The sequence below is a fragment of the Helianthus annuus genome, chromosome 6 (assembly GCF_002127325.2).
Source record: "Helianthus annuus cultivar XRQ/B chromosome 6, HanXRQr2.0-SUNRISE, whole genome shotgun sequence".
Lineage (NCBI taxonomy): Eukaryota > Viridiplantae > Streptophyta > Magnoliopsida > Asterales > Asteraceae > Helianthus > Helianthus annuus.
This window is the reverse complement of record NC_035438.2, coordinates 61,804,487-61,826,170: the sequence shown is the minus strand read 5'-3', so window position 1 is coordinate 61,826,170 and position 21,684 is coordinate 61,804,487. Positions and strand designations below refer to the sequence as shown.

General features: G+C 35.1%; 3 protein-coding genes and 1 long non-coding RNA gene across 4 annotated transcripts; 3 read left to right on the top strand and 1 right to left on the bottom strand.

The window, feature by feature from the left end:
• The first annotated feature begins 8,279 nt into the window (after positions 1–8,279).
• Positions 8,280–9,793, top strand: LOC110865501. The gene is made up of 2 exons (XM_022114759.2): positions 8,280–8,686; positions 9,011–9,793. The coding sequence occupies exon 2, from the start codon at positions 9,070–9,072 to the stop codon at positions 9,544–9,546; it is 477 nt and encodes a 158-aa protein (XP_021970451.1). The 5' UTR covers positions 8,280–8,686; positions 9,011–9,069; the 3' UTR covers positions 9,547–9,793.
• A 254-nt stretch (positions 9,794–10,047) lies between these two features.
• LOC110865502 lies at positions 10,048–14,239 on the top strand. The gene is made up of 4 exons (XR_002550725.2): positions 10,048–10,241; positions 13,215–13,312; positions 13,418–13,739; positions 13,826–14,239. It is a non-coding gene; the product is annotated as an uncharacterized LOC110865502 (long non-coding RNA).
• Positions 11,426–14,010, bottom strand: LOC110865503 (ABC transporter B family member 1-like). The gene is made up of 3 exons (XM_035974782.1): positions 13,881–14,010; positions 11,823–11,877; positions 11,426–11,720 (listed from the first exon to the last, which is right to left on the bottom strand). Exons 1-3 carry the CDS (start codon positions 13,881–13,883, stop codon positions 11,452–11,454), a joined length of 327 nt encoding a protein of 108 aa, XP_035830675.1. The 5' UTR covers positions 13,884–14,010; the 3' UTR covers positions 11,426–11,451.
• Positions 14,240–18,483: 4,244 nt separating the features above from the next.
• LOC110865504 (acylsugar acyltransferase 3) lies at positions 18,484–19,917 on the top strand. The gene has a single exon (XM_022114760.2). The coding sequence runs from the start codon at positions 18,524–18,526 to the stop codon at positions 19,841–19,843; it is 1,320 nt and encodes a 439-aa protein (XP_021970452.1). The 5' UTR covers positions 18,484–18,523; the 3' UTR covers positions 19,844–19,917.
• Positions 19,918–21,684: the final 1,767 nt, after the last annotated feature.

Below are 21,684 nucleotides of genomic sequence, written 5' to 3'. Positions count from 1 at the left end.
ATTCCAATGTCTTTTCGCTTGACAAAGGTTATATCATGACAATAACCTCAAGTGAAAGATATTATAACCATACATAGCTAGCAAAACATTTTAGTGCACACATGCATTTACTGATGGTACTTCTAGAAATAGAATCTCTACTTTGGTAAGAGATGATAATAGGCATTTCTTATAACAAATGACTTAACAACCTTTAACATACTTTAAGGTTCAACTATGTCCATACTAAAATATCCCAACATCATCTTCTAGATGTACTTGAGTGATTGATAAAATATAATTACATATACTCGAACTGCAGTTCGAGTAATAATTAGATCGTGCCAAGGTCATTAGAAAAAAAAATTCTCCCTCTAAAAGCTCGACAGTTTCTCTCGATGATGCCTAAACATCATCACTGTAAACTGCGTTTATAGTGAACTTTTAAAAGTAGAATGTTGATAAAACATGGCTAATTTAATCAAACTTATATCCCTCTTTATGCGAATATCTCGAGTTGTACAACACTCGACTCGACTATTTTAGTCCACACATATTTTGTCAACTTCATATAGTATGTTCTTAAGGTTTTGACATCAATGCTTCTAGCATTATCAATCCATACGGGAATTTGTACCATCTTATTCAAATATGCACGTGCTTTCACTCTTTAGAAGTTTTGCGACATAAAATTTGCCCATTTAACACATAAATATCTATATCATATGCAAAAATGTCATGAACACTTGCTTTTATCTCCGAAATCCATATTGTACCATGCGTGTACACTATTTATTGAGATATCACAATCACCGGGTACAAGTTTTCTATGTATGTTTCTTGGTGCACAAGTATTACATCGTTAAGATGTTTCAATTAACATTTTAAGCACTCAATAGCTTTAGAAACTCATCAGGAGTTCCAGTTATATCCAACATGTAAAATAATCATAACCTTTTCAAATCCGAATATGTTTAAATGATCACATTGTTCTCGAGAACTTACTTTACATGACTTACATAATTTAATCCTTCAGGACTTTCATGTGACCTTTCAATATCAAGTGATACATAACATTCATACGACGCATATCAATTCTCTCTCTATATTACCAGACAGATAAAACATTGGAAAGTCATTGCATCCACCACTAGAGAATGTGTCTCTTTATAACCAATCATGGGTTTTTGCGAAATCCTTATGCCACCAATTTTTCCTTATCTCATTTAATTTGATTTTCACATGATTCGCATAAAAGACCCATTTGTATTCAACATACTTTACAAATTCAGTTGTATGGAGTATTGGTCCTAAAACTATCAATTTCATTAGAGAATTCAACTCTGCCTTATTCGCGTCTTTTCGCTTTTGGCCAATCATTTCTCATAGGCAGATCTTAAATTTTGATCCTTATCATTTTATCATTCAAGCGCTATTTTATATACCAAAGTATAACGACGTCGATTTTAATTAAATTCCATATATATTTAGACATGATACAAATTAGCGAGATCTCTTTAATTTCAGGTACCTGAGGTTCTTCTGGAACCATCATGTCTAATGTCTCTTCAAGAGACCCTTTTAATATAACCTCGACTTGACCATCTTAATTAGTTGCTCCAACTTTCGAGGAATTTTATTATTGGAATTGACTAGTCTACCACGATTCAGACGTGCAATAGACTCATTACAAACATGTGGTTGTTCTTCTGGAACACTCATCTTAATTGGAGCATTAGCAGTTGGTATATGTGACATAGTCACCTTCTTAAGGTCAGTGAATGCGCCTGGTAATGGATTCGCTAATTGAGTTATCCTTTGAACTTCTGGTTCATACTTTTAGTTTTGAGGATCAATGATAATTCATACTAACTCATTTATTTTCCAACTGCTTTTTATCTCCCCCTGATGTTGGGAATGTTAATCCATTGAGATGGATATCAATTAATTGAGCCGTAAATAAATATCTCATGAAAGGCTCTATTCGTTATCACATATTCCCAACCACCTTTTAAGGTCCCATCGTTGTGCGTCGTGATGGATCAGTTTCAATATATACCGCACAACCAAAATCTTAGAAGAGACATCTTTGGTTCCTGACCAAAAACCAACAATAATGGGGAGAAACTATTACATGTTGGCTTGATGTGAATTAATGTTATTGCATGTAAAATTACATGTACTTATATATAAACATAAACGTGCTCTCATGATTATTGGCTCTGCTATCAATCATATACGTTCAACAATCGTCTTAACAAAACACTTCGTATATGAACATAAGCTACATTAAGTGCAATACTTATTCCAATGATCATTAATAACTTGGGAAATAAATATATGCAATCTGGAATATTGCGCTGGCTATCCCATTAGCTAAGCCATAAGTCACACAAACTTCATGTTGTTGATTCGATAACCATTTAGACGATGCATCGATTTAAAAACACTAAATGGTATCATGTGTGGATACATATATCCTTTATTCATTCCAGACTATTTAGGGATTCAAACCTACTTTAGTTTTAAGTTCCCTTGAGAGAAAACATAACATTTTTAATTGCCAAGAAGAATCTTCTGTTTCTTCAATAAATTTCACATCATCAATACACGGTGTGGTCTAACCGTTCATGCCAACTAATCAAATAATTCATAAACTTCTGATTCATGATCATACATGTATTACTTGCACATATGTAATACAAAACGTAAGATATGAGAGAATATATTATAACTTCAAAGTTTAAACCACCATGTTATAATCACTCTCTTTATTTGCCACTTGTGGTGTTCAATCTTATTATTTACATAATCATCGTTGAATTTCTGATGGTCGATCTCATTTATCATTAAAATTTTATCAATTATGTCAACGATCACAATGATCAATAAATATTCCTTTCATGGATCAGAGTAAAACTAAACAAGTTTCATGGTTTTTCATTATTTTCTCAGCCATACAAATATAAAATCATATCAAGCCTTTGTACCGTTTTAACGATATTGCTACTTTAGAAGCATGTCTTAGGCGTGCCAAATGGAAAACTTATATCAAGTTTTCTTTATAATTAAACTTATTCTCACATATCATTACTAAGCCGTATTTCAATGTCCAGGTCATGTAAGATTTATTAGTCTAACATCTTACAACCTTTAATAACTTGAATGAACATCAGGGAGACGCCTCAGGTGTCATGTCTAAATGTATCTATACACTTTCATAAAATCGATAGTAAACCACAACTTTGATTTAACTATTCTATTAAATAGTATATATATGATAAACATAACATATAGAATAGAAGGTTTGTATATAAAGTATAATAATACATGACATTATAAGACGTCACCATATAAAACAAGTTATATTAAGGCTTTGTGAAATAAGATTTTTTTAAACACTTATAAATAAAAAAAATGAGTTTATGGCATAACCAATCACAAATATATCTTACATAAAATATATGTCACTAATATAAGCATTACATAAAAATTATTTGTCAATAATACAAACATATATAAAACATATCAGGTATGAAATAACACCTATTACTAAAACCAAATAATTTGCAATGATATCGTGCTCAATTATTAACATCTTGATAGTTCAGTTAACATCGTTATATTATGTAATTCAGTAAACACATATTAACATAAGTGTTGGGTTCGTGAAAAATAAGGCATATTAATGAATCTCATATCGATTTGAAACATGTCATTGATTGATGTACAGTCATTAATTGATGTACAAATACAATAGATATATTAAAACCATCTTTTCATGTAGTAGTTAATTAATTTAATAAAATGGCATCTTAGAACCAATCTTCATTCAACAGCTTGTTAATCTAATGTCAAAATATTCACATATTAGTGATGGCATAACTTTTGCATTAAATGGATTATATTATAATATTCGAATAGTTCCTGCAAGTATATTATTAACATTGACCAAATATGTATCTTATATAAAAAAATTGTGCCTATTGACTATGGTTTATAAATTCCATAACTAATAGTTTTCAAAATAAAACCATGATATGAAATGTATATATACCAAAATCTTGATTTAAATAATTAACATAACATATCTTGATTAAACATAAAATATATCTCATAAGATATTCTAAATGTATATGTGCCATATTCCATATTCTCAATATATAGTCTGGTAAGTAAACAAAAAAAAATGATTATTCAAAGTATATGTCATTAATAACATTTATTCAACAACAGATTATTCTGTAACTAATCATCATTAATTTAATAATCAACGTAGACATTAGCAATTCATACGAAGATGAGACTAAAACTAACAATACTAAAAATATACAAGAGATGCATACACGCGTTAAATGGTTCGATATCTTTATGCTAATGTATTAAACATTATATAATTAATTAATTATAAGCTGAGATTATAATTAATTATATGGTGAGATTTAAATCAGGTTGTAAACACAAACGCAGAGAAGAAAACAAAATATACATATAGATCTATTGAATATTCCAGCTAACATCAATTAATACTTGATTTTTTTTTTTTTGAGAAACAGAATATACAAAAATCAACTCTATACCTTTATCAGACAAAGTAATTTTAAAATTTGTATTTGAAGGATTTATGAAAAACATTGTTTTATACTTTAGCATGCAAATATTATCAATTGTATACTAATTGTATACTGATACTTACGTGCCAAGAAAAGGAACATTCAAAGATAAAGTAGATTGTGCTTACCAAGATCCAGAATTCACGATTTATGAGCTAATTTTACCCACACAACCACCATTCAGAATTCAGACAAGGCAAGTGGGAGAAAGCAGATCCACGAGGCACATGCGAACAAGTAGGCGGCGGTCATAATTAGGGTTATTGAAGGGAGCATTTTCGTGCTGATAACGTGTTGTGAAACAACAAGCCTAATAGCTAAACAATATAGAAGAGATGTAGAGAAAAGGAGATTAATATTTCATTGATAGGTATGACTTACAATGAGATACAATAGTGGTATATATAGGTGTACAAAACTTGGAGAGAAAGCTAATCTATTTTTGGTGTTGATAACCACATTAATAATAAATATATTCATAACAAGACACACTTTTATAAAATAAGTAATCATCTACTACCCATGATTAATTTTATATTGCTTTGCTAGATATCACGTATATAAATGACGTGATACTATTTTGGTGTTATAAATATTTTAAATTTAAATAATATATATGCATACGTAATTATGCTAAATTCTTAAAAAGTATCTACCAAATTAATATCATACATTGGTAGTGGTATTCGTTTTTATGCTTTTTTGGACGCAGTGGCGGAGTTTGACCAAAAGTTTCGAGGGGGCGTAAAGTGATGGGACCCAAATTTTTTTCCTATCGTTATGTTTTGGGTCGGGTCGGGTTGGCTATTCGATTCAAGTCGGATCAAATAATAATAGTTCCAAATAAAACAAAGTGTATAATTACCAAACTACCCATCATTTATATACAAAGTTTATAAATATTTAGGATACACAATTTAGGAAAAATAATCGGAGGGCGATCCTCTATAATTTTAAAATTTTCGGACGAAAAATCGGAACTTATACACTTCTAACCGAAACATTGGGGTGGGCGGGTGCACCCCCGGGCACCCATAATACTTCGCCACTGTCTGGACATTTTTACCGGTGTCATGACGAATCGAACCTATTTCCACCGAATAACATTAGTACATGTATTGTTAAAACCGTTGTGGGTTGCTACTATTCATAACCGATATGTGTTCTTTTTTATCTCTTTCAGTTACTATATTTTTATCTCTTTCAGTTGCTATGCTATACTGAATGTCGGTATCGTACTGGTGTCATCATGAACTGAACCGATACTGGTCAAAAAACCGCCGCTAAGTATAGGGAAACCCACTAGTTTATTATGACAAAAGAGATATACAACCAGTGGCGGACCCAGGATTTTTTTCATGGGGGTGCGAAACATTTTTAAAAATTTTAGGCCCTAGGTATATAAGTAAAAATATCGGTTCGGGTCGGGTCGGTTCGGGTCGGGTAAGGTCATGTAAAACAAAAGAAATTGCGCTATAACGTCCCTACTCATGGTTCCTATCACAAACAAATTGATACATAAGTTAATCGCTCCATAACATAATGTTTCAATTTTAATTTTCAACCCTAGAAATCGTGTGTAATCACCCTAAAAATCATCTAAACAACATAATCACCCTAAAAATCATCTAAACAACCATAAACAACGTAAAAACACATGAAATTTCAAACCTATTTAAGAATTTTGTGACCCTTTGGTGTCGGATGGCGGTGATTCGCGGATGCTGATGACGTGCTGTTGTGGTTGCTATTGTGTTCGATGATCGTTGGTAGGAGACGACCCAAGAGAGGGAGGGCAGGAGGAATTCTAAGGGACTATTGAGCTTATTTTAATTATTATAGTTTAATGAAATAGTAGGTTAAGGTATTGGGTATTTGGGTTAAGTTGGCCAGTATAAGTTTATATAATTTAGGTAGTTTTTTTAATTAGAGTTTACTAAAAAAATTTAAAATATAAATCGAAAACATTTTTTACCTAAGGTGTGTGGACGAAAAATTCCAAGGGGTGCGGATGAAAAAATTCAAGGGGTGTTGACGAAAAAATTCAAGGTGTGCAGACGGGATTTTCAACGGAAAATAGCACTAAAATTTTTTTTTCTCAGGGGTGCACCCGCCCACCTTAGGATACATGTAAGTCCGCCCCTGTATACAACCCACCAGTGGGGAGGGAGCTGAAAATTACATAATCTCGCAAGACAGAAACAAAAAGAAAAATAGAAGATGGTACTGCTACAAAAATGATGTTTCAATCAATATTAGAAAAGAGTAAACTTTTCTATCAAAATTTCCAGCCAAGTTTTGTTCGGATATCTACAAATTCTCATTCTCATTCTCAACATATAAAAAAAACAACTTCATTACGTCATCAAGTAATACTGGTCTCAAGTGGTTGGCCCTTTTGGGCGGCCACTTTCATTTTTGTTTTGTTTTTTTTTTCTTTTTCATATAATAGTTAGCTATAGTTGATGCCAAATTACAATTTTATCACAAGTGTAAAATTACGATTTCGCATTCAATTCAAAATAAAATTTTGCTTTTGCCCCTTGCTTAAATTTATGATTTTGCCCTCAACTAAAAAATACAATTTTGCGCCCAGTTCAAAATAAAATTATGCTTTTGCCCTCAGTTAGAGTCCTGCCAAGTTACGATTTGGTTCCCAGTTTAAAATTAGGATTTTGCCCCCAGCTAAAAATTACGATTTCGCCCGCAGCTAAAATATTACGATTTTGCCCCATTTCAAAATAAAAAAATGGTTTTGCCCTCAGTTAAAAATATTATTTTACCTCCATTTTAAAATTACGATTTTACCTCCGCTAAAAATTGCAATCTTGCCATCGGTTTTTTTTCCTTTGGTAAAACCATGGTAGTGTTTTATTTTTCTTTGTTGACTTAATTTTGTACGCTTGTCATCGTTTTAGTTAATTTTTTTTATCATAACTATGGTACTGTTTTCTTTAATTGGTTAACTTGATGTGTCTTTTTTTTTATATCGTGTTATAGGTAGCATGTACAACTAACCGACATAAAGGCGTACATGTTATTAACCTAAGAAATACTCGGTTTAGCGCCCCGCAACGCGGGCGGCGCATAACTCTAGCTGCCTAACACTGGCTCATTAGTCCTGAAAACATACAGTTTTGCCCTGAGCCAAAAACTACGGTCTTATCATCGTTTTTTTTTTCGTAGCAAAATTATAATAGTCTTTTTTTAATTGATTGAGAATTATTCGGCCATTGCCCCGCAACACGAGCGGGGCATCTACTAGTTATATTATATATATACACACTACATCTGAAGCTACAAAGTCGGTGTTTGTCTTTTCCCACACTCTCAGGTTAAACGTACTGGGGCGTTTTAGCCCTTGATCGCGCCATAATGGCGCCGCTAACACCGCCCCCTTGGGCGCTATGTTCGAAAAAATTTGTGCAGCGCGATAATAATCGCGGCGTGAAGAGGAAATGGTTTGAATATTATGACCGTTACAAACGGTCAATTTCAATAAAAAAAAATCAATTTCTTTTTCAACTTTCCTTTAAAATCATTCTCATCCCTTTATTTTTTTACCACACACATTCAAACATTCTCATCTCTCCCAAATTTTTTTACAATTCTTGATATTTTATACAATGAATCCATTTAACCGGGGCTTCATTCCTCCCCGATCTAGTGGCAATCCTACTCGCCCCGTGGCACCGGTTCCCACTAGACCCAACCCTTTCGGCTCCGGTTTTCTCGATTACAATCAACAAAGTCCCGGGTTCATGAATCTTTTGAACCAACCGCTATCATGGGACCCTAATCTCTACGGGTGGAACCCAAGTCAAAACACGGATGGGATGGGGTCGTCTCAAGCGTTTGGGTCGGCTCAAGCTTTCGGCTCCCCACTACACGAACCCGATGTTGTTCCGGAGACGCAACCCGAGGTACCGGATACGCAACCGGAGACGCAAAAAGGAAAAGGAAAAGCAAAACGGGCACATAAAAAGAAAGTGGAAACCAACACCCGAGTGAAAAAAATGTGATAACGTGGGAGCCCGAAGAGGAGTATGCGTTAACCCGCGCTTTCATCGATGTTTCGGAGGACCCGGTCATAGGTATGTTTATTTTTTTAAATTTTTTTTCTGTTTTTTTTATTTTCGGTTTTTTATTTTCTGTTTTTTCTTTTCGGTTTTTTATTTATTTTGTGTTTTTTTTATTTTCAATTTTTTGTTTTTTATTTTCTGTTTTATATTTTCTTTTCTGTTTTTTTATTATTTTCTGTTTTTTTATTATTTTCAGTTTTATATTTTCTTTTCTGTTTTTTTTTTATTTTCTGTTTTTTTATTATTTTCTGTTTTTTAATTATTTTCTGTTTTTTATTATTTTCAGTTTTTATTTTTTAAATTTTGAACTAACATTTTATATTGTTTTGTGTGTAGCAAACAATCAAAGTAAAACCGTATTTTGGAACCGAATACGAGAACTCTTTTTCGAGCTCATGGGTAGAGGAGAGGAATACCGCCTACCGGACTCTATATCGGGGAAGTGGACCGATATAAACAAGAAGTGCACAAACTTTCAAACCGTGTACCAACGCTTGTATTCCGGATGGAAAAGTGGAAGTAGCGATGAAGACATTACGCAAGAGGCATTGGTCGAGTATACGAACGCTAATGGCCATTTCCCGTACATGAAGTGTTGGCAAATCCTTCACCATAGCCCCAAATGGGCCGTCGTATCTACTCCAAGTGGTCGTTCGGGAAATACACGGCCATCAAAGAGGTCCAAAACAAACGAGTCGGGTGAACCCGAAACGCCAACCTCCGACGCTCGAAACATCGGCTTGAACGAGGAAATTCCGGATGACGAGCCGGTGGAGGAGCTACCAAGACCGCCCGGAAGAAAAAGCCGGGCGAAAAAACCCGAGTCGTCGTCGATGTCTATGGGAACGGATATGAGTCACGCATTTTCGTAGATAAACAAGCGGCTTCAAGACATACACGAACTCGGTAACAAACGTTTGGAGGAGAACGAAAAAGTTACGGAGATTATGCGGGATCGACAATGGGCTCACGACTTTGACTTCTACTCCAAACCGCATGACCACTTAACGGGAAAAGCTTTGAAAATGGCGTTGGCACAAAAGGAGCGGATTGAAAAAAAATATAATCTTTGATTGTGTAATTTTTTTTTATGCTAGTTTAATGTTTTTTTTTCTAGTTTAATGTTTTTTTTTATTTAATTAAATGAATTTTATTTTTAAAAAAGTTACAAATGAATTAAAAAAATAAAAATTAAAAAATGAGTAATGATTACACAGGGGCTTTATGACTACGGCCTCAAATTGCATAACGCCCCATAAAGCCCTGGGGTAACGTGGCATGCCACATGTCACATAACGCCCCTAAAAGGGCTTTATGACTACACATGCCCTCAGCCAGTATTCTCCTTTTTCCCCTCTCAGCCTTAGTTATCCCCTTTTCCTACACGTGTATAACCTATGTTTTCCCCTTACTTAACATGTGTGCTATCCTCTTGAAGCTTTCTTTCAGAACTACTGAAGATTTTGAAGAACTACTGAAGATTTAGAAAAGTATCAGATGTAACCCTACAATTTAACCTCCAGAATTTCAAATCGGCTGCCAGTGCTTTATCAGATTTGTCGTTCAGGTCAGTACTGCTGCTTGCCTTCCTTTTAATTTATAGGCTAGGGTTTCTTATTTGTGTATTGCGTTGGGCAAATGTAATTGTGTCACTACTGCTGAAGAAAAACTACAAAATGAGATTAAATGTTGGGGTTAGTATGATTTTTGAATTGCATCCTTTGGAGATCGGAACTTGGTCTTCTGGATATTAGCAAATTATTTGTGATATATCTTCATTTTGCTTTGTATTTAATTTTATATACCACGAAAAATTGTTCTTAGTTTATGATGGATTGATTATTGTTTTATGATTCTTCGACAATGACTAGCAAACTTGATTATGAAATTCTTTTTTGGTCTAAACTCATGTCACCAGTTTCTGTCAATTGTGATGCTTGCTAAGCATTAATGTAGAGACTTATCTCAGAATATAAATTCATGGCAGTGAAGAAATCCGATGCGGTTCCGAAAGCGGGCATAGCACCCGTTGTTTTGAACCGCTACCGGTACTTCGGTACCGAAACTCCCGGAAACTGGGTACCGGTACCAGTACCGGTACCGAATATACCCGTTATGATTCGGAATCGGTACGGTACTGCTATTTTTGTGTACCAACCGGTAAAAACCGGTCCCGATTATCTTCCTGTCATGCGACAGGAATTTAATGAACACTTTAGGCACCATTGTTAGCTTACTTTAAGAGTTTTAGTTGCTTACAGTGTGAATATGATATTATAATATGTCATGTTTGGCAGCTAGAATTCAGGGCAACAGTGGTAACGTAATGGACCTGTACCAAAAATTCCGAATCCACACCCAAAATATACCAGGTTTGGTCAAGTCGGTACCTATACCGCTTCGTTACTGGTACCTGGTACCATAATTTTTTTACCCTAGGTTTTGATTAAACAAATGACCACTTTCGATTGTCCAGGGTCATACGTCAACTTGCAACTTTCTTCTACCGGTACCGAATATACCTGTTACGCTTCGGAATCGGTGCGGTACTGGTATTTTCGTGTAGAAACCGGTAAATACCGGTTTCTTCGAGCGATTTGCCGTTAGGTTCGGGGGCCAAAAAACCTAAATAATAATCCTAATGCATTGCCTACACCCAAAATGAACCGGTAGGATAATCGGCGTCGGTCTTTTACTTAAAACAATAAATCAATACTTATCCTTTTTTATGTATATCTGGATCTCTTTTTCTTCTCTCATGTGAAGCGATTGAACCTTCAACTTCTCAGTTCACTCAAAAAACTCATAACAAAAACATTCTTTTTATATGTTTTTGCATAATAAACAACAAAAAGTTGTGTTTTTTTAACCTTTTCACTTCTAGCATCTTGAACTATAACTGCATCAGTGTTAATAACAAATACAACATCTGATGTTCTGACTTCAGTGTCAAAGAACTGAATGTCTTGACCTAATGCTGATTGTAGATATTTGATTCGCATTTTTGTTGATTGTCTTTCTCCAGCCCACATCCAACATGATATTTCTGGAAATTAATACATAATCATGCAAATTTTTAAAAAATTATAATATTATTAGAATGAAAATGTTAATAAAAGTTGAAAACTTAGTGTGAAGTTATGAATACCTGCCCATGAAGATGCCCATATCGCAGCTCCTACTATCAGAAAGTAAAATGCATACTGCAAATCCAAACAAGAAAAATCAAGAATTTATATAAAAAAAAGATCAAGATTTTGGAAAAAATGACGCTTCCCGGTTATAGAAAACCCAAAACCGGGTACATGGGGTTTGGATTTCCTGGCCAATACCCGGACCTGAATCCGACCCGGATATTGGCAATACCCAAAAATTCACAACTCGGGTTATTCATGGCGAGGACGAACATGAATACGGTCATGAAAGAGAATCTCATGAGTTGGATTGCGAAACGCCACACTCAATCGATGAAAAAGACCGTGAACCATTAACCGGGAACGGTACTGAATATCACGATAAGGGTTTGGGCTTTCGCTACTTGGAGACTTCACCAATGGCACTCATTGTCTTCGCGGGCGGGATCCACCCGATACCACTTAAGATGTCTTCTTGGAAGAGCTTGTTTGAGTAGAAAGCGATATCGAGTAAGAGCCAAGTGGAAGTGGTTCCGAGCAACTGGAGGCCGTGGCGACTACGTAAATACTAATATTATAGGTCAAACTACCACACGTTGGGATAATCTTCAACACCTTACTAAATCGGCTGGCACAAGATTCTTGATTCCACGGTCGCCGAATCAGCCGCCCGATCTGCAAGATCCCAGATATCTTACAGCCGCACATGACTAGATCTATGTTTTATCTGCTTCTTCCATTCATCAACATACACAGATTAGATCTGTCAATCTGGGACGTGTTTTCCTACCATTTATTTACCTGAGAACAAACTAAGGACATGTGGTATTCAACTTACTGATTTATACGTGTAGAGATTAAGAGATTGAACTTACTGATTTATAAATGTTTTAATGGTACATGTGGTTTTCAAATTACTGATTTATAAATGTTTTCCTACCATTTTAGCTGAGAATAGATCAAGGACATGTTTTCCTTGATTAGATGTGGAGATTAAGGACATGTAGTATTGAACTTACTGATTTATATATGTGTGTGTGTTTTAGCTCACTTAATCTTATATTTGAATAATTTAGAATAATATACTGGCTTACTTTTTTCTCAAATTAAGCTTGAACTTTTTCGACAAAGATTGCATCATTGGAAAAGAAGGTGGGATTTGATTCAGATAAAGATTACATGATAAGGTGTAACTAATAATTTAAAAGGGATAATAGTTACGATAATCAATATATAATATTTAATATAATTTTTTTTTAAATAGGAATACACGTCTGCTTTTAATTTTGCTTAGAAGTAGATTTCGTGATTGTGTACGGTTTCCATTATAAGATAAAAAAAAACTTCACTTTAAATCCTCACATGCTAAGTTGAAAACATAAACGTAATGTTAAATTCTATACTAGGTATTCATTAAATGCAAAGGCAAAGTCCATTTACAAAGGGCTGAAATTCCACGATTTGTATGCGAGGACGATGGCCATGTTCCTAACCCATCCATCATGTAAGTCTCTTTGAACCCTTATATACAAAAGCACATAATGTATGCCCCATGTCTGTATGACTTGAAAATATGACTCTGAAAAAACAATTCACCTCCAATCATTAGGTACTGCGTTAACACAACTATAAAGGATGAAAGTGAGGGGGCAAAGGTTGTTTTCTTCAACGAAGCAATGGAACAAATGCTGCAAAAATCTTGCTACGACATGGTAGTAAAGGATGGACACACAGATCCGGAAATCATAGCCGCGGATATCTATAAAATCAGGGGAAAAACCGCAGTTTAAGACATCTCAATGAAGCAAGACTTCTCAATCAAACAAGACAGCTCAATGGCCGTAAACAAAGCCTCATTAACACCATCCATTATCCCACCAACCCCAGATCCTAAAACATCCACCAAAAGAAGAACACCGGGGCTTCGCCAGGTATATAAATTACACTCATGTAAATATTATATGTAAAAAGCAAAACATATAAAACAACCTATAAAGATCCTTTCACTATTACACAGACAATAAAACAACAGAGAAGCCAGCAAAAAGGTAAAAGGATAATGGGGAAGGTACCATTTTTGCCACGCCATCCTTGCCAATTTTCCTGCTGAAATACTAGCTCCTTCACAAATGCTTTCTCTTTTGTGACACACACATGGCTATAGCGCAATATTTTGACATCAACAACAAGATTGGAAAGGCCATCACATCAACATATGAATTAACGGAGCACATGTTGACTTCAGCAACAACTCAGACAAACTTTGAAAGCAACAAGCAACAACTCAGACAAACTTTGAAAGCAACAAGCAAGGACTACAACTTTAAATATCTTATAAATTTTATCTAAGTTGTAGTAAAGTTGTAGTAGGGATCCTAATGTAACCTACTACCTCTACATGTCTATAACACATGTTGGAATATTCATGCAACCAGTTATCACCTAATGTACCTGCGTCGCAACGCGCGCGGGCACAATCCCTAGTAACTCTTAAAAATTAAAGTCGGTGGTACACTTACTACCTAAGTCCCTCCATTTTAAAAACATTTAATTTTCACCCTTGTAATATTACTTTATATTTACTCCCTTCAACTTTTAAAACTACAATTTTAAACCCTAAACCATTGCTTAATTTTACGACTTTTAAAATTTGCGTTTTATTCTTATTCTATACAATCTTTAAGGACAAAGTCGTTGGGTTTCCCACTGGCTTTGCCTCCTTGTCCTCTATTTTCATCATATTGCAATTTTAGCCCCTTGACTTTGTAACCTTTAAAGTTTCATAAAATGACAACTTTAGTCCCTAAACCTTCTACTTTGAATTTTTAAAACCACAACCTCATCTTTCAAACTTTGTCAGCACCAACCCTCTACTTTGGTTTTCCACCATCACCCCCTTAGCTCTTACATAGTTACGTACCGACCCTCTTCTTTTACATTTCCACCAACCCCTCATCTTTTACACATTTCCGCCACCACCCCTGTACTTTTACACTTTGTCTTTTATAGACTTTGCTTTTTTACCCCTTTTACTATTACTCCATTTTTACACCCGCCCAACTTTAAAAAATTGCAATTGTAACCCCTAGATTACAACTCCTACTTTTGCAAATGCCAATGCATTGTGTTTTACGAAATGTCTAGGCATTGTGTTTTACACTTTGTGTCTACCTTTGTGTTTTACACTTTTTTGTAATTGTCTTTTACGCACTGCATTTTACGTATTGTGTTTTGTCTTACTATATGTTTCCACCTGTCAAAAGACAAAGTTAGTGGAAATCCCACCGGCTTTGCCTCCCCATCCTCCGTACTTTCACGATGTTGCAAATTTAGCCTCTTGACTTTGGTACCTTTAAAGTGTCATAAAATGGCAAATTTAGTCCCTAAACTACTACTCAATTTTACAAATAATTTGCTTTTAACACCCCAACTTTGTGGTAGTTTTCTTTTCAGCTCCAACTTTTTTATAGTTTCCTTCTTACCCCAAAACTTTATCAAATTTTATCTTTACCCTTTCTTAGCCCTTAAGTTTAGGAAATGCAATTTTTAACCACTTAACTTTTTATGAACTTTTTAAATGCCACTTTGACCCCTCGAGAGTTTTTGGTTTGATACGTTATGATTGTATGATATAAATTCGATTTACGTTATGCTTTAATCCAATCGCAATGCAACTATAGGATACATTGACTTCAATCGGATATGTCAAAACGTGCGTCTTCATATGGTTAACACATCACATAACGCTTTGACTAATCCGTTCGATATTTGTGAAGTACCCGCGCCGCAACGCGCGCGGGTCTTATTACTAGTTTCTGAATAAATACCTACTTGGCAGTTGGCACGTAGCTCTAACTTAGCGACTAAATACCAACAAACTAATTTTTTGTTGGAACAGAGTCGAAGTTTCCTACAAATATCCCGCGAAAGGTTGAACATATCATTTTCGGAACATGTTCGGCAAAAGTTCCCAACATATCATTTTCGGTTTTCTCCAGAACTGGCGGTTTGGTGGCTCGGGTATGCATCCAACTCTGACTGTTATGGAGGAGGGGATGCATATTTGCTCGATTGAGGGCAATCCAGGATGCTTATCCGGTGATTTAGTTGGCCGTTCAAAAAAAATATACCATTTTCTGACAAAATCACTTTGGTCGGAAATGTGTTGTAAAAGGTCATTTGCTACCAATTTCTGATCAAATTTAGCGTTGGAAACCGCTTAGTTTTCTAGTGTATATGTATTTGAGAAAAATATATATAACATTTAAAAATATTAAAGACGTGTAACTAACAAGATAACATTTTTGTGTTTGATATAGCCTTACTTATGATTCTAATTTGAGAATGTAACCGACCCTAGTTAAGGTTAATCGGTAAGAAACTCATACAACCTTTAATAACCAACCAAACCATGGGCATAGCTAGGGGTGTTCAAAACCGGATATCCAAAAATTCGGATATCCGAATTTCGGATATCCGAAATTTTCGGATACCAGATTTCACTATCCGAATCCGGATATCCGAAAATTCGGATATCCGAATTCGGATATGCCGCATAGCTTACTTATGGCCCGGGGAAGCCCGAGCCCCACAGATTTTTCGCTTGTATTATTATACTAGGTTAGTAACCCGTGTATTACATGGGTTGATCTATAAAAATGATAAAATTCATAAAATTGTAACATAAACGTTTAATACTTGGTATTTTTTTTAAATATGTGGCAAGGATCATAAAATAAAAATGTAGTAGAAATAGAAGAGTGGGTTACACGTTTGGAAAACATGTAATAAAACCTAATGATTATACCAATAACTAATACAATTCAAAGCTATTTGTATCAATAACAAATATAAATTCATAATTACCAAAAGTCATACAAATAACAAACACAAATTGAAAATTACCAAACGTTTTGTGGGGTAATTTTGATAATTACCCTGCGGACAAATAATTACGAAAATGTCACCGCATTTTTTTGCTTTTGCATGTCTTTCGTACGTTTTATACGATAAGGCTGTTTGTACGTTAACTTAACTCATTATAATGCAGCTACAAAATTTGTAATTAATTAACGTTTTTTGATTTAGTCATTTTTCTTACCACACAAATCACTAATCATCGAACACCCCGTTTCTTCAAAATTAACGTCTTAAACATAAATCAATATAGAATATCTAATATAGTGCATCATATATTGCAGAACACCCATAATAGTTAGTTTTGTTATATAATTAGTTAGTTATATTTATTTTTTTATATAAAATCAATATAATATAAGATACCTAATATGTAGCATATATTTCGGAACAACCATATTAGTTAGTTAGTTATATAATTAGTTAGTTATATTAATTTTTAATATAAAGTTCTAAATTGTAGAAGACTTTCCCTCCAAAACTTTGGAATGTCAAGGGTGCCACATGGCAACCCAAGTTCTTTATTTATTAGATAGGATAGATTTTCCAAAATTTTTCAAAATAATTTATTTTGTAGTGTAAAATATTGGATTTTGAGAGTCGGGCCCCACTAAGTTTTCGTTCAAACTCTGCTACTGAACCAAACATAAACAAACAGACTTATTGAACATATTATTGAATGTTCACGACATGACTGGATGAAAATAACATCGGTTCATGTTCATTTAATTAATCAATTAATCGAAAGAAGATCAATCATTGTTCATGTTCGTTTATTTATTAAACGAAAGAACGTAAACTCCGCCAACAATTTGGTGTGCGTTAGGTTCATTTACAGCCCTGCTCGTATATAGCCTTAGGGGGGTCGGGGCGCCCCGTGATCGGCCCGATCACACGTGATGAACAACAAAACACCACCGCGGCCTATATTTATCACGCGTTGATTGTATAACGCGTCAAACCAATCACGGGTTTTCAAATTGAAAAGTTGAACGTTGGTGGGTCATGACCGTTGGAATGTTACCGTTTTTTACCAAATATATATACATACACAACATACAAATTTTATTTACCAAACCTTCTGTCAATCCTAAAATTCTTTCTTTCAAAACATTATTTCAAACACAAAAAATACAAAGATGGAAGGTTCAAGCAAGAGAGGTTCAGGTTCAAGCAAAAGTGGTTCGGGTTCGAAGAAAAATCCCGTACGACCGAAGGTTCGAGCGAATCTTGGCGAGCCAGCGCGCTTTCGGTTGCAAGACGAACCCGACCAAATCCCACATTTTCAACCCCAACCTTTTCCACCCTTTCAAACCCCCAACAATTTCCATCATTTCAAACACAACCGTATCAAAACCAACCGTTCGTTCCATCATGTCAACCTCACCTATTTCAACCCCAACCGTTAGGTTTTTTTTATTTGCAATTTTTAGTTTTTTTTTTAGTTTGTAATTTAGGTTTTATTTAAATGAAATTTATAATTTATAATTTATAATTTTAGTATTTTATTGTTAATTTATAATTTAAAAACAAAAAAAAAAGTTGTGAGTGATGGAATTCCATCTCAAGTGATGGACATTTCCACTAAAATCCATCACTAGTGACGGAATAATATTTAATGATATTGCGGAACTTAATTGAAAGTTATGAGTGAGTGATGAGTGATGAGTGATAGGCGTCCGTGTTCCCCTTACATTAAATTCTAATTTCAGAATGCAACCAACCCAAGTAAGACTATATAAGATAACAAATAAACTAGGGTACGTAGTATCATCGAAACCCCTTTCATTTTTCCAAGATGAGAGTGATAAGCAGCTTCCTAACATGTGGTAGAAGGCAGCTTCACACAATTGTCTCTAGAGAAATCATCAAACCTTCTTCTCCAACTCCTTCTAATCTTAAAACTTACAATCTTTCTTCGACTGATCAATTTGCACCAGATGCATATATACCAATGGTTATCTTCTACCCAAACTCAAACAATAATTTTCATGTTAACATGAAGAACTCATTATCCCAAACGTTAACACATTACTACCCTTTTGCTGGTAGGCTAGCCACAACCACACCATCCTTTGTAGATTGCAACGATGAAGGAGTTGAGTTCCTTGAAGCACAGAATGACAAAGAACTCTCAGATTTCCTCCATAATATGCAACATGAAGATCTAGACCAACTCTCTCCCAATGGCCTAGTATGGAAAAAGTTGAGAAGTTATAGTTTTGAAAATGATACAGCAAGCCCATTAGCAGTCCAGGTTAACCAATTTGCATGTGGAGGATTAGCGGTTGCGGCGTCATTATCCCACAAGCTAGCAGATGGAAGCAGCTTGTGCAACTTTTTTAATGATTGGGCCATAATGACACGATTGCCATCAACGGATGGATCACCTATTGACCCCCAATTTATGCCTTCTAAGAAAACAAAGCTAAACTTCCAAGGACTCTCACTTGATAAATCACGAGATAGTTCTGTCACAAAGAGTTTCGTGTTCGCTGGCTCAAAGTTAAATGAGCTTAAGCTCAAGGTTATAACGATGACCGCAGAATCTGAACAACCAATCATGAACCCTACGCGGATTGAAGTTTTAAATTGGCTACTCTACAAATGTGCACTGAAAGCAGCTACACATAATAACTTAGGATCTTTCAAGCCAACTGGATTTATCCTTGTAACCAATATAAGAAACAAAATGATTGAGCCCTTGCCCAAAACCACCATAGGGAATTTTTTCAAGCTACCATCTTTTCCAACTAAAGATCTAAGCGAAATTACACTTAGTACTTTTGTTGGCCAACTCAAAAACCTGAAGGTGGAAGTTCAAGGTTTAAACGCGGCTGAAATACCTCCACACATGTCTCTACAGGCCATTCTCGAAGAGCAGCAAAGAGAACTTGATGACTATTATGGGTGTACAAGTTTTTGTAGATATCCATTCTATGAAGTTGATTTTGGATGGGGAAAGCCCATAAAAGCAGCTATTCCTGGAACATTAAAGAACAATAGCTTTTTTGCCATGGATGCTCCGGATGGGGATGGCATTGAAGTTTTTGTGAGTCTAGGAAAAGAAGACATGGAGATTTTCGAAAGAGATCCTGAGTTGCTTTCCTTTTGCTAATTTATCTATGCAAATTTGTTCCGTTTCTAGTTGACATGAATTTATTTCAAAATATTAATATGAATTTATTTTATAATAATCTTCTCCCGAATTTTATTAAAATTTCTTACATATAAAATATAAATTGATTTTCCCATTTTGTGTGTGCGATTTTCTTTCTTTTCTTTAGTTTTTTAGCTTTCCTTTTGTTGTATCCATTAACAACTTACTGTACCATTTTGATATCTGGTATCGGTAATGGCTATGGCAAACCTCTACCATTGCTTGTCTTTGTCATTTACACACCATCCAAACACAACCATACCCGTTCATCATCCGTAAGAGTGTGGTTCTTTCTTCATACATGTCATGGTTATCTTCTACTATTAGTGAGTTGTTGGTGTCATCCGTTATATATGGATGAATTGTTTGGTTTATTACATTGTTAAGCATGCTAGTGATTTAGGTTGTGAGCCATGATTGAGATGTTTAAATGTTATGATTAGAGTTCATGGGAAATCGATTAGAATACACTTATTTGATCGATGATTGCATGATCTAAAACTGTTAGTTTTGTTAATTGATAAAGTTCATAAATGGAAACCACGTAACTGATTGCAAGATTTTAGGAATAATGTAACTGATCACATCAGCGTCTTAATCGCACAAGTTTCCCTCTCAATCGCACAAGATCAGGTCACACCAGACCTGATCTGACCGCACAAGGTGGATCGCACAAGCCGGGTACAAGCACATAAAGCACAGAGTACTGATTAGTTATGCATGATTGCACAAGACTTGTGGATTGCACAAGATAGTGCCGATCGCACAAGGCTTGGGCCACACACAAACCACTTGGACTTTTACACAGTTGGGCCTTAAAGCCCAAAACCCAATCGCATAAGTTATCCGGATCGCATAAGTTCACCCTGGACCGCACAAGACCACTGTTGTCACTTTTGGGCTTCTAAATGTTTGGGCCACACAAGTCTTTGGAATGAATTACTATTTTGGGCCAGGTTTGGATCAGATCGTACAACCCATTATGGATCGCACAAGCTGATCGCACAATAGGTTGGGCCAGTTGTCTTTGGACTTTATTATTGGATCGCACCAGATGATTGGTGTCACGACCCCCGACCCCATCCTGGACGGAATCGAGTGCCGTGGTACCGGTGGTATATTTTTGAAAAACATTGCAGCGGAAATTTCAGCAGGACCGTGAGTTAGGAAAAATATCAGAGTTTAAAAACACCGGATTTTATTTATTAAGTAGATGGGATAAAACCGATGTTTTACAATGGTAGCTTTAATATAAATAAATTTGATTTTATAAAACAAGATTTCTTAATTTAGTTTAATTGATAAAATAAGCCACTTCTTGAAGTCCTTCAGTGCTGGATCCAATTCTTACTCCAATCTACTGTAATTACCTGAAACGCGTTTTAAAAAGGTTTTGTCAGCGGGAAATACTGAGTGAATCATTCAGTTTACTGAAAACGACACATTGGTTATAATTCACAGTATTAAGGGTGATTACAATGTTTCTGCTATCAACCAACTACCCACAATATTTGTCACTCGACTACCCATTGGCTATCTCGTTGTCCAAATGGTGTCTGTGACTGTGGTTAGATCACCCCTTGGCTAACACGTTGTCCAATGGTGACGGGAAATAAGTAATGTATACAAAACCCCACATACCGGCTGTAATTTGGTGATTACATAGACTTAATCCCTGTAATTATAACTTTGAAAATACTTGGAGTTTTGTAAAACAGTTGATAAAAAGAGAATGACTCACTTTATAAGCATGCAGGATTGAGTTAACAAGCTTCTTGATTCTACTTCTTCCGATAATT

Bases quoted from the DNA above. Each gene is read 5' to 3' on its own strand.
- LOC110865503 (XM_035974782.1), bottom strand. The intron at 11,721-11,822 runs GTATTCATAACT...ATTAATTTCCAG, and splicing joins ATGGGCATCTTCATGGGCAG to AAATATCATGTTGGATGTGG.
- LOC110865501 (XM_022114759.2), top strand. From the start codon at position 9,070: ATGGGTAGAGGAGAGGAATACCGCCTACCGGACTCTATATCGGGGAAG.
- LOC110865504 (XM_022114760.2), top strand. From the start codon at position 18,524: ATGAGAGTGATAAGCAGCTTCCTAACATGTGGTAGAAGGCAGCTTCAC.